The sequence below is a fragment of the Haliaeetus leucocephalus genome, unplaced genomic scaffold, assembly GCF_000737465.1.
Source record: "Haliaeetus leucocephalus isolate CR32 unplaced genomic scaffold, Haliaeetus_leucocephalus-4.0 Scaffold932, whole genome shotgun sequence".
Taxonomy (NCBI): Eukaryota; Metazoa; Chordata; class Aves; order Accipitriformes; family Accipitridae; genus Haliaeetus; species Haliaeetus leucocephalus.
Window position 1 is genome coordinate 10,770,668 of NW_010973368.1, and position 14,655 is coordinate 10,785,322.

General features: G+C 40.5%; 1 protein-coding gene across 1 annotated transcript; it reads left to right on the plus strand.

The window, feature by feature from the left end:
- Positions 1–2,275: 2,275 nt before the first annotated feature.
- CALM1 (calmodulin 1 (phosphorylase kinase, delta)) lies at positions 2,276–10,938 on the plus strand (the record flags this gene model as incomplete). The annotated part of the gene is given in 5 exon segments (XM_010583821.1): positions 2,276–2,318; positions 3,301–3,444; positions 5,547–5,653; positions 7,128–7,263; positions 7,489–10,938. Coding segments are annotated over 5 exon segments (459 nt in total), but the record flags the coding sequence as incomplete, so codon positions are not given.
- Between the last annotated feature and the right edge of the window lie 3,717 nt (positions 10,939–14,655).

Below are 14,655 nucleotides of genomic sequence, written 5' to 3' on the forward strand. Positions count from 1 at the left end.
GGAAGGGGATGGGGAGGGCTGGCTGCGGAGCCCAGGCGCCCTCCCGGCTGAAGGATGAGGACGTGGTGTGGCCGGCGGCTGGAGAGGGAGGGGAAACGGGGACGCACTGCAGCAGTGGGTGGCTGCCGGCCGCTGGCCGGGAAGGGCGCCTGTTGCGCCCGGCGGGCCGGGAGCCTGCCGCTCCCCCGCCCGGGCGATGCCAGCCTCCGCCTCGCCTTGCGAAACGCGCCGGTGGTGGGCTTGGGGAGCAGCTCACCTCGTGCCCCGGCCGCCGGGCGCTGCGATGCCGGCCCGGGCTCCTCGCGAAAGAGGGCAAGAGGAAGGGCTGGGATTTTCCCGGCGGTTTTTCGCTTCCTACGAGAGCGGCGGAACGGTTGCAGGCTTTCCTCTAATCGCATTTTGGCAATCTGGGTGTTCCTCGGCTCTGTCTCTCCATCTCCCCTTCCCGTCGGGGAAGGCTGACATCACCAGGACAGGATCTGATGACTTGGCTGGGTGGGGTGATGGCTCCAGCCCTGGGTACCTTTGTCCTGTAGCTCGGGCGAGCGGGCGACGGTGGTGCCTGTTGCTTGGGAAGGTGAACCCCATGGCGGTTTAGGGGCGGGTTGCGTGCTTCTGGCATCGCCGTGTGTGTGAACTTGGTTGGTTTATTTTTTATTTTTTTTAATTCGAAATCCGATTTTTAGAAACATCCAGAGAGCTCCGACTAATGGGGCAATGAGCCGGTGCTGTGGGTTGGAGGTTTTTGCCGAGGTGTGGCTCCGTTTCCTGTTCTGCAGGGCATTGAGTCTGTTATGTAAATTCCTTGTATAATCTTTAAGTAAAACCTCGCATTTTCTGGAAAATCACAAATAGAGTGCAGAGAGTTGAACTGGATTTGGAACACAAGTTTTCTACTGTTATTAAAGAAGACTTATTAAATTTGAACTGTCTAGCTGTTAGCATTTCTACATGCCTCCCCTCCCCCCCCCGTGCCTATGGGGAATTGTTTAATCATTACATACATACATTAAAACATAAAAAAACCCCTAAACAACCCCAACACCTATTCACAGGTGAAATATGTGTATGGCACTTAACATACAGCAGGCTTTCAATCCTACTCTGTTCCGCTGTGCAAGAGCTTAACAGATTGTATAGCCTGTTAATTCTCCATTGTATTATTCTTTACTGCAGTTAAGTGGTTTTTATACTTGAATAATAGTATTTTAGGACAAAAGGGTCACAAGATGCCTGCTTTCTCTGACCTACAAAATTGTCTGTTCTATTAGTAAAAGCTGTCCAATAAAGTGAGTTTAAAAGGAGTTAGTACTTTGTATTCTCTAGTATCTGTGACTAGGTGTGTAAAATCCAGGTGCTTTTTCTTTTTTAATTACTAGGAAAATTCCTATTTTTCCATAAAGAACGGGTTAGCTCCTTTGAGTCCACAAACAGCGAGCTTTTTGTGATGCTCTATCCATACAGAAGGGAGAGGCTTCTGGAAGGATGTGGTTAGCACAGTTAAGCTCTGGGAAAGCCCATTTAGTTGCCCACTGAGCTGTATACCTTTGGATGCAGCAGTGGCCTCTTGATGTACAGAAGGTCATAAGCAGGCATTTTAAATCTTGCCACTTAAAATGATGCATAAAACAACCCGCATATCAGTGTGGGGAGGCACCTTAAATTGCTTGGCTGAATGGAAGAATAATGTGATGCTTGAAAAACTGGCATTTTCTTTGTCAGGGATGGCAAAAATCTCCATAATGCCGAGTAGGAATGCCTCTTAATATCACAGCACAGTCCCTTCTGTTACCGTAGGCTAATACTCGATGCAGTGTGGTGGGGGAGGGCAGACTTCAGTGGTGTTAGATCACTAGGTGGCACGCTTGTCATTAGTCTGCTAACGTGCAAATACCCCCACGCAGTATTAGGGTCACTGTACTGCTGGAAATCACGTCTGATGTGATGTGAAACCCCAAACACATGTCATTAAGGATTTCATGCCTCTCTGGCCAATTGCAAGGAGCCTGGCCTGTGTCCTTCACTTGACCAAATTGGATTCTCCCAAGTCGAAGGATGGCATGTCTGGTTCTTCATGTGCAGTTTCAAAACAAGTTAGCTTATATGCTTTTGGAAACGGATGCATGATGTAGGTGAGTGGAATCTCCTTGCAGAGGCAGAATTCCAGGGGTTGGAAGTGGCTGTGTAAAAGTAATGATAAATCACTACTGAAATCTAAAGGAAGTGTCTTGTGGCTTGCCATAGCTAGAGGTAAACAATATTCTAAAATGTTCTATTCTTCGTGTAGGCTGATCAGCTGACTGAAGAACAGATTGCTGGTAAGTGTCTTGAGAAATGATTATTTTTTTTCACTAATTCCTTGTGACTAAAAGAAAATATATTATGTCAAACATAATGGGGGAAAAAAAGCTTTCTGACAACTTCAAATCTGTACTAACACTTTTTTAAAAAAAGCACTTTAAAAAAAAAAACACCAAAAAAACCCCAGACACCCCCCCTGCCCCAAAACCAAAAAAAAACCCCAACAAAAATGCAACACAACATTCCAGAAGATTACTGGTTCATTGCCTCTTAATTTAGACTGCTTGTTCCTTGGACTACAGATAATGATTTTTTTAGACTTTCAGACTTGAGCCAAGTCCTTCTAGATTTCTTGCAAACAGAAATAATTGCTAGACTCAAGTGAACTTGGAGTCAAAGCAGACCTAGGTACTATTTTCTTTTCAATAAAGTGAAGATAAACTTGAAATGAAATGGCAACAAATAAACCTAAAATGGATTTATTACACATTAATATAAGCCAGTGTCTTGTAAATAACTTCTAACAGAGTGTCTGTAATTCAAACTGATTTAGGAGAAGGGGCATTATTTGACCTTCTGGAGACCAGTCACCCACTTGTGGCTGACATCAGTTCTTATTGTCTGCTGCCTTACAAATAAGTTGTAAATGACAGCACTCATTGTTTCTGTAAGTTTGTTAATGGTGAAGGGAACCCAGTGGGTCCCTTAGCTTAGCCCAAGCAGCTGCTGTTTATGGTGCAACTGTGCCTCAAGCAAGATGATGTTGTAATGCAGATAATAGCCACATGAAATAAGTTTGAATATACTATGCAGATTATGTGTTGGTACTGTAAGTAATTCTTTATTAATATTTGAGAGTGTTAATTCTCTCAATACGTGGACAGTTAGATAAAATGTTACTTAAAATTGTACCAGGCGTTGTCTGTGGAGTGGATTTTTAGTATGCAGTTTTCTCATGTTGTTGATGTTACTAAACACTGGGACTGTTTCTGCCTCTAGAATTCAAGGAAGCCTTTTCCCTATTTGACAAAGATGGTGATGGTACTATCACAACAAAAGAACTGGGAACTGTCATGAGGTCTTTGGGTCAAAATCCAACAGAAGCAGAATTGCAGGATATGATCAACGAGGTAGATGCTGATGGTAAGTGTTGGAAAAATAGTTACTAGTGCTGTGATCATCTTGAGTATGTATGACCTCCACACCTGGGCTTGGACTGCATAGAGAAGATTCTGTGACATGGATCTCTTGAAGCAGTTTCAAAATACTCAATAGAATCTAAACTCAGAGGGGTGTCAATTTTTTGATTGATCTCTGCGCAGCAAAGGTGCTAGCAGTATTAGTGAGAATCTAAAAAAAGGGATGGGCAGAGACAAAGTTATGCTGTTTGTCTTTAATATTTTATGGGTCACAGGCTTCCTATTGCAATCTGACTTGCCCTGACCTGCTGTTAACCTGTGTTTCCACCCAGCTTTTCTATACATGTTTCGTCAGCCCATGTTGGTCTTAATAGCTGTATTAATGTCTGTGGTTTTGTCTAGGCCAAAAATGTGGTAGGAGTGGAATAGAGCTAAACTTCCAAGAATTGAAAACACAACAGGGAGAGAGATTGCATAGTCTAATGTAGTCTATCAGATCACTGATAGACAGGGGAGAGGGACTGGAGGCAAAAGCAGAAAAACCTTCCTGCATCAAGTCTATCAGAATTATTTTAAATGGATGCCAGAAAGGGTAACTGTGCATTTTGTTTCTGAAATTTGACAGGCTATCAGTTACAAAAAGGAAAAATGCTTTCCCCTGCTTAGCGATGCCAAGGCTTTGATCTTGTATGTTGGTTGTGGTAGTGATTTGTCTCTCATATCTCTGTAAAAGAAGAGTGAAAGTATGTTGGCAAGAGTATAGATTATCTGATTATCAGACTACGTTAATTACAACTACTTTCCTAAAAGTGTAAGTTGACCTTAATTGCTAACTCTTGGATGCAGATACTGGAAAAACTTCAGGGTTTGCAGTGCTACGCAGAATTTGTGTATAGTGGCTTCTCTAGGCTGCGGTCCACAATACTTCACTGGTAGATTAAAAATGAAGGGAGACTGAGGACTTCAGATAAGTATGCCTGCCCATCTGTTTAAACTTGTTTTATGGCAGAATGCTTTGCTATTAGTCTTCATGTTCATTGAGGATTTTTTTAAAGCTGAGTACAAGACCCGTATTTGGATTTAGCTGGTAGATAAAGCTGGCCATGATGATAAATAGCTCTGTATGTCTCAATCTGGAATCTCTAAGCTGCAAAGGTTTTCTTAAACTGCATTTATTTAGCTTTTTTTGCTATACTTACCCAATGAGTTTGTATGTTTCCCTCAAGCAATGCGTAGATCTTAGTCACACAGTGAACTATTTAATGTGGGGGTTTTTGGCATATAGGGGTGAATCCTGACTATACAAACCTAGTTTCTGCTGTTTTAAAGAACTTGTTTATTCATAATACCATTTTTCTCATAGCTTTGAGCAGCCTGAAGTTTGAATCCTTACTTTGAGTCAAGAACTTAGTCTTAGGGGTAAGGCCTGGATGTTACTAGGGTTTTTCAGTTTTGCAGTGAAATACCTATAAGAATACCTACTGCTAAGCTTATCAGAAATACCAAATAATGGCAGCTTTTTTCATGTCACAGGAATTTGAAGATCCTTGTTGCCCCTTAAAATGGTTCATTACTTCTCTGGTGTACAACATGTTGATGAGGAAGTTGATTTTTAACAAGGAACAAGTATTTATGAGCAGCTTAGTGAAGTGTAATTTTCTCAAATTTTAGATATCCTGGATTTATAGTACCAGCTTTATAATACATTCCTTCCTGGAGTCTCCCACAGCAGTTGGAGCTTCTAAAGAAACTAAACGATTTATTTTGGGGAGTGATTTGAAGTGAAGATAAGTCTTAGTATTGGTTAACCTTGAAGCATCAGACTGACATTTTACTTGCAACTTGGGTTGCAAATGGTATGGCTTGACCTGGAGAGAAGGCAACAGTTGATTTGGTTGTGCTGAAACACTGCAATGACAGTGGCTACTGCACATTGTAATAGCAAAAAGGCAGTGGTAGTAATTTAGGGAGAAGATCCAGTTCTTCTATAAGAATGGTTTACAGAGGATCTGTCAATCTTGTCCCTGGCTAAGTTAAATGCCAGATTATTTTTTTTTTTAAAGAAAAGCATGGAAGTTTAATTTTTGGAAGTTTCTTTTCATTAAGGCAATGGCACTATCGACTTCCCTGAATTTTTAACCATGATGGCCAGAAAAATGAAGGACACAGACAGCGAGGAAGAAATCCGTGAGGCATTCCGAGTCTTTGACAAGGTATTAATAAAAGTAAAAATACTCTCTAGAAGTAGTAATGATGATAATCTTTTTCCTCAGTGTTTTCATCCTTCTAGACAAGAAGAGAGAAAAAAGTCCTCTAGTAGAAGCAGAGGAATTGGAAACAGAGCAGGGACTGTTCTGGGAGCAGAACCAGGACTGTTGCAGGCTGGTTCTACCTGCTTTACACAGCAGGTCTAAGCTTTAGGTCATCCATGAGGAAAACTTTCTGGCCTTTTCTTAGGAGCAGAGAGGAACAGAACTTGATGTTTGTGGGGTGTTGGGGTTTTTTGGGGGAGGGGTGGGATTTTTCTATACCTTCCGACTTTGGGGGAATGGGGAAATGTTTGCATGGATGCACAAGGTTTTATACTACTTTATGGAAGCTTTTGAAGCTAAGATGATGTCATCAGTATTTAGAGGGACATGAAGTATTGCACGTTCCATTTCCAAGGTGTGGACTTTGAGGTTGCTTTCAGGAAAACTTAAAGAGCTCAGCTACCTCAGTCGTCTTTGAGGATAACTTGGGCATACATGGTGAAGGTCAATTGTTTCTAGAACAGGGATTCCCCTCTTTGGATTGCTTGGAAATGACAGATGTTATGAGAGAATTGTGTTGAGTAATGGCTGGTGCAGCTGCTAAGCTGATGCATATGCATATGTGGAAGAAGGCCTTACAACTTCTTTTTATGGAAAAAAGTGGCAGACTCTAGTACTAGCTGAAAATATGCTGGTGTTCAATTGTTTGGTTAGTACTTCATCTACCCTGTGGGGTTATTTCTACAGACTGGATTTGCGTTTAAAGCCACTGAAGTAGCTTATCTACTGGTGATGGCCGTATGAACTCCTGCACTAAGCTAGTGTATTCTTCCTGTATATGGATGAGGACAATTTCTGAGATGGCTAGGGATGAGCTCTATGTTTGGATATTACTAATGGGAACATTGACTTAGAAGTGTCTTCCCCTCCCTCCCTGCCAAAGCTTTTCACAACTCCTTATGAGTAGAATTTAAATGCTTTCTTTGAAGGCTTGTTCTATATCATCTTATCCAAGAAGCCTAACCTAGCCACCTGCAGTCTGGTTATAGAGGTAGTATTACATGAAAGAGAAAGCTGACTTTATTCTTGCTGGTGGGGAAATTGGTCTTTTGGGTTTTTTTGCCTTGTTTAGGCAGCAGGCACTAAACAAAAACCACTTTGTTTCTGGGTTTACTTTTGAAAGCTCTTTAAAAGCATTAAAAATACCTTACCACAGTTACAAATCAGGCATGCAGTTACTCTTACAGGACAATAATTGTATAGAAAGGTACAGTGGCATGCATGCTCTGTAAGGCAATGGACTAGTACATATTGTAGGGTTATACAGTGTACTGAGTCTATATATCTGTCCCAAGTGCCATAAGGCTAGTTCAGAAGCAGTTATGGGAAATGTCAGGATTGTTGATTGTGATCTTGTGCAACTCTTTCCTCACAGGATGGCAATGGCTATATCAGTGCAGCAGAACTACGTCACGTTATGACAAACTTAGGAGAAAAGCTAACAGATGAAGAAGTAGATGAAATGATCAGAGAAGCAGACATTGATGGGGATGGGCAAGTCAACTATGAAGGTAAAAAGATGCTTGTCTTGACTCAAAACCATTACTGGGATTGAGTGAAAGTCTGTTGCATACGGCATTAATTTCTAGTACTTGAGACACCAGTTTATTCAGTTGTCTACTTCTGTGGACAAAAACTTAGATGCAGTGAAGGGGTCTTTATGTCAAACGTGTTTGAGACTTACCAGTTTAAGCACTCTGGAGACAATAAATCACAGTGGCTTTTTATCTTTTCAGAATTCGTACAGATGATGACTGCAAAGTGAAGAGACCTCCTTTACACCTTTTTTCCTCTAGAAGAATCAAATTGAATCTTTTACTTACCTCTTGCAAAAAAATGTTCATTTATTCATTCTGTTTCTGTATAGCAAAACTGAATGTCAAAATACCTTCTGTCCACAAACTGCATGTAATGGTTGGTGGTCCTGTCCCCAAAAGATAAAGTTAAACATCAGTTTTACAATATAAATAATTGTACTACCTTGAAAATTAAAAAAAAAAAAAGGAAGCACTTAGTGAACTCAAAAGTTCCATTTGCTAATGACTATTACACTGTTTGGGCTGGCCAGTTTTTCATGCATGCAGCTTGACAATTGAGCACAGTCAGACATTTGTATTAAAAGGAAAAAAAAAAACCAACCTAAAGGATCCACTCTTTTGTTCAACAGTGGATTCTAGTTCAATTTGTAGTATAAATTGTCATAGCTGGTTTACTTTAAAATTGGTTTATACCTCAGGATGGTATGCAGCAAAATGGTTGAAGGATGCAAAACTTAGAGAAAATGCCCTAAAGGTTGAATGGTTTTCCTGTACGTAGCAGTGTGCTCCAAAAATATGATGATCTTAACTATGGATGGCATGTCTGTGTTAAAATACTGGTTTAACATTGTCTGCATTGCACTATAGTGAAACGGGTGTCGGGCTGTTACCGTTCACAAAATTTTTAAAAGAAACCTTCACCAAGGGAGCATCTTTGGACTCTCATATTTTTAAAACCTTCTGTACCATGACTTGGAGCTGGCGGAGTAGCCTGTGGACTTCAGCACAACTATCAACATCGCTGTTCAAGATATTACAATTTATGTCCATTCCAAGTTGTAAATGCTAGTCTTTTTTTCCAATAAAAGACCATTAACTTAAAGGTGGTGTTAAATGCTTTGTAAAGCTAAAATATATATATAATTGAGATAATAAACCAAAAAAGCAGTAGGAGGGAAGTGTTTCTATGAATGACTTGCTGCTAAATTATAATGCACATGTATGCAATAAGTTATCCCCTATCTTTTCAAGATGGCAAGAACTGACCTCCTGTAACCCAAGACCTTTGCTATAAATAAATGAACTTGTGCTTGCCTTTCATATTACGACAATGTTAATTTAGTTGGTCTCAAAGTCGTGTAATGCTGACTCGTCAACTATCAGCACAGAAGTAACACCATTTCACTAAAGTGGAGAGCTCTGACCATGCATGTCAATACTGGGGAAACATGTATAGGTTGCTTATGTTTTTTTTGACAGATTATAGAAACTAGTCGGAGAACTTAAACAGCATGAATTTCATAGATACCTATGATTCTTAAATATGCCAAAAATGCATTTCTCTACCCACAGAAAGAAAACAAAAGGACATTTCTTTTACAATATGTAAAAAAAAAACAAACAAAAAAAACCAAACCCCAAACACTAAGCCTTTTTGGAAACTGGGGCTATTATATCTTGACTATCTTCTCAAACACTTGCATGAATTTTGTGGGGTGGAGAAGAGGACTAGGGTTAATTTAAAAACCATCTTGTTACTTCTGCTTTGCATGCACTAGCAGTGCTTAGTCATTCCAGGTCTCTGAGTTGGTGTTCTCTGATCCTTCAGCTTCCCCATGAATGAGTGGCAAAGCAGCTATGACCACTCTTCTTTGTTTGAAAGAAGGATGCTTTTTTTTTTTTTTTTTTTTTTAATAGCAGAGCCTCCATGTGGAAGGCTTTTATGCTTGGGAGGGAGGGACTACAGCTTAATTACTTGACTGTAAGTTTGTTTCCAAACGTAACTGGAGTTGCAAACCTTAATTGCTTAATTGCCTTTGGTTTTGGAGAGTATTGATACTATCTCTTGAAAGGGATGCAAGTCTCCATTCATCCTGTCTAACTGAGGTGCCTGTGTTAAGAACTTGGTTGCTTGAAATGCAGCTTTGCTCAGTGGGGGTCAAGAGACACCTCCAGAAGGCAATTGAGACTATCTGCCTTCAGTGATTTTTTTTTTTTAAAATTATTTTATTTTATTTTTTCCTGGGGGGGTGGGGGGAGTTCTGGGTGATGAGGGACCCAGACACCTTAACCAAGTGCCTAAAAGTTAGATGGGCTGAATGTAGGCAATTGTTTAGATCTCTAGTTGTTGCAAAGGCTTTTTGCTATGGCTGTGTATGCTGTCCTAGCAAACTGGCCATGATGATGGGAATGTCTGACTACCATTTGAAAGTAGTGTCTTGCATGGCAGCTGCAAACTGCTACTTTGGTAGTGCTTGAGAATGGCTGCACTGATTCTGTAGACCAGCTTTTAAAAGAGAATGTACTCAAGAGACAGGCAAGGTAGGAGCAATGGTTGCTGCTCTGAACTAATTACTTCTTCTGCCTGAGTATGCAGAGAGATCTTGTCTAGTAGGTAAATGCTTCTTACCATCTATCTGTCATTCACTCACGGTTGGTAGGGTAGTTCATTTAAGAACAGCTGCTTTTAGTTTATTCAGTGTGCTCTGTGCTTGCTAGCAAAGAGACCTCATTCCTGCAAGAGGTTCTTGGCTTGATTAGAAATTGTCTGGCAGTGTGCAGTGTTGGTATGCCCTGTAACTGAATCTGCCTGGAGGTATCTAATTATTAACTGACTTCAGTACCACATCAACCTTGAGTAAATGTATCCTCTGTACAGGACTTTAGCTCTGTTCCCTTCTGCATAGTGAATATCTAGAGAAATTAAATAGTGTCATCAAGGACTTTTTTTTTTTTTAATTTTTTTTTTTTCTGTGAGTGTGTGTGTGTGTGGCTTTGGCTTTTTCCAAATGTGGAAGTGTGGGCTGGATACGCTTGGTGCATGGCTTAGAAACATGGGACTGGAGAGAACTTCCTGGGTCATCAGATCCAGTCCCCTGCTATTGCAGGCAACCGTGTCATATAATCCTTTTAATAAACTGATCAAGCTTAACCACCTGCTTGTAAGTGGCTTGTTTTCATGGAAGTTCCGTAACTCATGTTGCTCTCAACTGATGCAAGTAATACATGAAATATGAAGTTAATCAAAAGGTCCTCCAGCTTAGCTTTAGGTTTATCATTACACTTATTTAACTGACTTTCTTGAACCTGTTATTCTTTGCACAACACTCAGGAAAGTGTTGAATCTTTACACCCCCTTGCTATGAATAAGAGTTGGTGTGCTTGCTTACTTTTTTTAATGGAAAAGATGGATGTCTGGCTTGTTGAAATTTGTTAGATATGTTAATTGTCAAGGCAAGAAACAATTGAGTTACTTGTATTTGATACATAAATTTAAGGCTAGAGTATACATAACCATTTTTAAAATACATCAACTTGCAGTGTAGTTTTATATTTAATACTGAAATTGTACTGCTAAAGTTTAAACTGCTGTTAATCATATTCCTCTTCTGATCATAATGAAAAAATAAAGGGTAAGAAAATGCTTAACATAGATTATTCATTATCATGCTTATTTTATTAATAATTCAGGCACTGAAATGCCTCCAGGTATGGGGCATTTGTTTTGTTTGCTGGGGTGGGGTGGGGTGAAGGGGGGGATGTTACCGATGTGGTAGAAGACTCTTATCCCTCAACCATTTGTCACACTTGTGCAGCTTCGGAAGCACAGATGCTATCAAAAACTGATCAAGAAATTAGACTACACCTTAGCGATGGCATTAAGTGCACGTGTGGGTGTGGGTCTGAGCTGTGGGCAGTGTACAGTGCTGCAGCTGCCAGCCCCTGTGCCCTGCCCAGGCGAGTGGGGAGGGGGACGAGGCTGTATCTTGGTCCCTATATTGCAGTACGTGTGTGATGTGGATGCAGATCCTTGTTCCCAGGTGACACCATCCTAAACTAAAAGCAGTCTTGGGGTTTAGAAATAGCAGAGTTAATACAGCTTGCTTTTCCCCTGCCATGAAAATAACTGGAACACTTGTCACTACAATCCAGTTAGGGTTTGGGGGGGGTGTGGGTGTTTGTTGTTTGGTGGGTTTTTTGGTTTGCTGTTAATGACTAAGGGAAATCTGACAGAAAGGACTGTGGCAGGACCATGGCATGTCTTCTGACCACAGACATCTAGCTGTCAAATGAAGATAGGTGTTGAAGGCTGATGCCATGTTTCTCCTGACTTTTAGGAAAGCAAATGGTATACTTGCAAATAGAGCAGGTGGACCTTTAAAATCAGTAAGAGAGACAAACACATATAAAGTTGTGTGGGGATTTTTACATAACAGCATCGCAATTCCAAAATACTGAAGTGGGTTTTTTTTTTTTTTAAATCCAAATACAAGATTTTGAAGTAATGAATTAGATGATGAATTGTGTATGGATCTGGAGTTCCAAAGATTCCTGGTGTTATTTGCAACAGAAAATTTGGATGAAGGCCCGAGTACTTAAAGGATTTTATATTTTCTAAGAACCCCTATCAGTGAGTATCCTAGGGAAGCATTCACAGGATATTTGTAATAGTTGATAATTTGTTTAAAGTTTGGTATTAATAAATCTGGTTTCAAACAGAAGTGGCCAAATATCCCAATAAATGGCAGAGCTGCTGATTAGGCAGACACTAAGAGAATCTCTTACAGTCCCATGGATGATTAAGCACAGCTGGTACCTAGCAATAAATGAGCGCTTGTGTTGCGCTCTGTCCTACGGGTGATGGTAACCAGGAGCAGAGTAGAGCAGACCAGCCCGTCGTGCACTCCTGCCTGCAGCGCTGACAAGGACCCTCTTCTTTCTTCCCTGTGCAGTGCTTTGTTCTGCGGGGGCAAGAGCACGCTTCAGAGCGCAGCACAGCCCTTTCGGCCATCAAACTACTGAACTCCAGGATTAAAAAAAACATTTGATACAAAAAAGGAGTGTATTGCAGCAGAGGGTTAGATTTATCCTGGATCCCTGTGGCGTCTGAGATGCTGGGTGACACCAGCGCTGTATAGCAACGTTACAGAAACAAAGTTGAGAAGCAGGTCTCCCAGCATTGCCACCAGAGACCCTAATGAAGAGGTTGCAAGTTGCCCTTTCCAGCATCCCTGTAGGTGTTGGACAAAACAGGCTCTATCTGGCGATGATAGAAGCTTTATTGGCTGGGAAATCTTATACAGATCACCTCCGGAGAGCCACTTTCATTTCAGTTGCCTCAGAAGTCAGCATCTGCAGAAATACTGAAAGAATTATTCATAGTGCAGCCTTTTCCTGGCAAAAATATCTCCTAAGATAATTAGCAGTTGAAGTACAATATGAAAACTGGGCTAATCACCTAAAAATGAATCAAAATGTTTTCTGAATTTTTTTTTTTTATTTCTAGATCTCTAAATATGATGTATTTGGAAAACAGGTTCCTGAACAAAAGTCCTACTTGCCTTACCAGTTGCAGTATTTAAAATGAACACAATATTTGAATAGGAATCAACAGAGAAATCCATAAAAAGGCATTAAATAGCATTCCCCATTTTACTAGTTTGCAGTGGGATTGGCAATAACAATGCTGACAGTGTAGTAAGTATTCTGAAGAAGGGTATGGTGAAAGAAATGGATAGGGTGACAGCAAAAAGAATACCTGAGCACGGGACTGCTTTGTAGTCTTGTCTCATGGAGTATTTGTTGCCCATAAAGCTATAAATATTTGATTGTGAGCTCCCTGGACATTAAGTTTTTCTAGCAGCGGTGCTGTCACTCAGCTTGTCCGCTTTTCCTCACCTGCCCCCCAAAGTCCCCCCATGCTAATTCTATTTATACCTGAAAATATACAATCTGGAAAAGTTAGTTGTAAGCCTGCTGTGGTGCAGAACTTGCCAAACGTGCTCTGCTTATTCTGAGGTTTCTTTACAAATACATTAAAAAGAATAATTTCCTCCAGACATTCTGGTAGGAGACAAAATATAACCATGATTTCAGATAGGTTTTTACTGAATCTCTTTTGTTAAGTAAAATATTTTAACCCAGAATATTTAGCTCCCCAGGAATCCGTGTGCAACATCATCAATACTAGTTTCTCAAGGATTTTGACATAAAATTTGATGGATATTTTCAAATAACTTATTTGTTTCTCTAGATATTAATAAAGTAAAAATTCCTACACACATACACCAGATGCCCTGACAATTAGTGTGCATGATGCTGTCCACCCTACGTAGCTGAATTAAAGACAAGTAGATTCAATCAGTAAATTGTCAGTAAGTAAAACATGTTTTCACTACCAAAGGAGATACTTTGCTCTACAGCACAGTTACAAAAGCATAGCTGAAGTGAGAAAACTGCTTTGCTGATTTATTCTCTATCAAATTAATTTGTAGAGGAAGGTAAGTAATTTCTTCACCTGCTTGGGTTATTATTCTTTTCTATATTAAACACTTGTACACACAAAAAATATTGTGGCTGAAGAATGGTCTTAGGGCTACAAAACTAAGCACTCAATTTAAAAAATACCCAATTAAGGTTATCCATGAAACTCCAGTTTGGCCTATTGCAGATGTGATTGTAAAACATTATGACACTGTCTTGTCTCATACTATACTGCCCACAGCATCTTTGCATCAGTGTTTTATATATTTCATTGCAACTTTCTTTTTGAATGCATTATTCCATACCCTAGTTACTACCCACTACCCAGCTCTCGTTCCAAAGACAGAATTACTAGTTTCTTCAATTTTTCCTATGGCACTTAAGTATTTGAGTGCTTCATAAATACTGCTTTCTTTTTAGGACACACAGTGAACTAAGGACATGTTTTATGCTTATCAAACAGAAGGAGCTGAGGTGCAGTCACTGAAGTCCAAAGCAGTATTTCTGAGACCTCAATCTGAGACATTTTCATTTGTCAGAATCATAATCATGCTTTATGTGTGGTACAAAGAGACGTCATTGGTAACAGTGTCCTTCGCTTCTGGAAATCAATCTAAGCCTCTGGGTCAGGCAGTTGTTGACCGACGTGCTTAGAGGAAGCGACTGCCTGTAGGCAGCTGAGTCCGAGCGGTCGACCCAGCCCACGCATGGACTCCACACAGAGACCACGAGTGCTTGTTTTCCAGGGCAGCAATAGCCTGCCTCGTCCAGCAGTCAGCTTTTCTCTTCTTCCAGCCCCTATGTCACTCACTACGCATTGCCTAATTTCTGCAACACAAGAGATCAATTACGCAGGATTTCTTTCATTGCACCACGCTGATT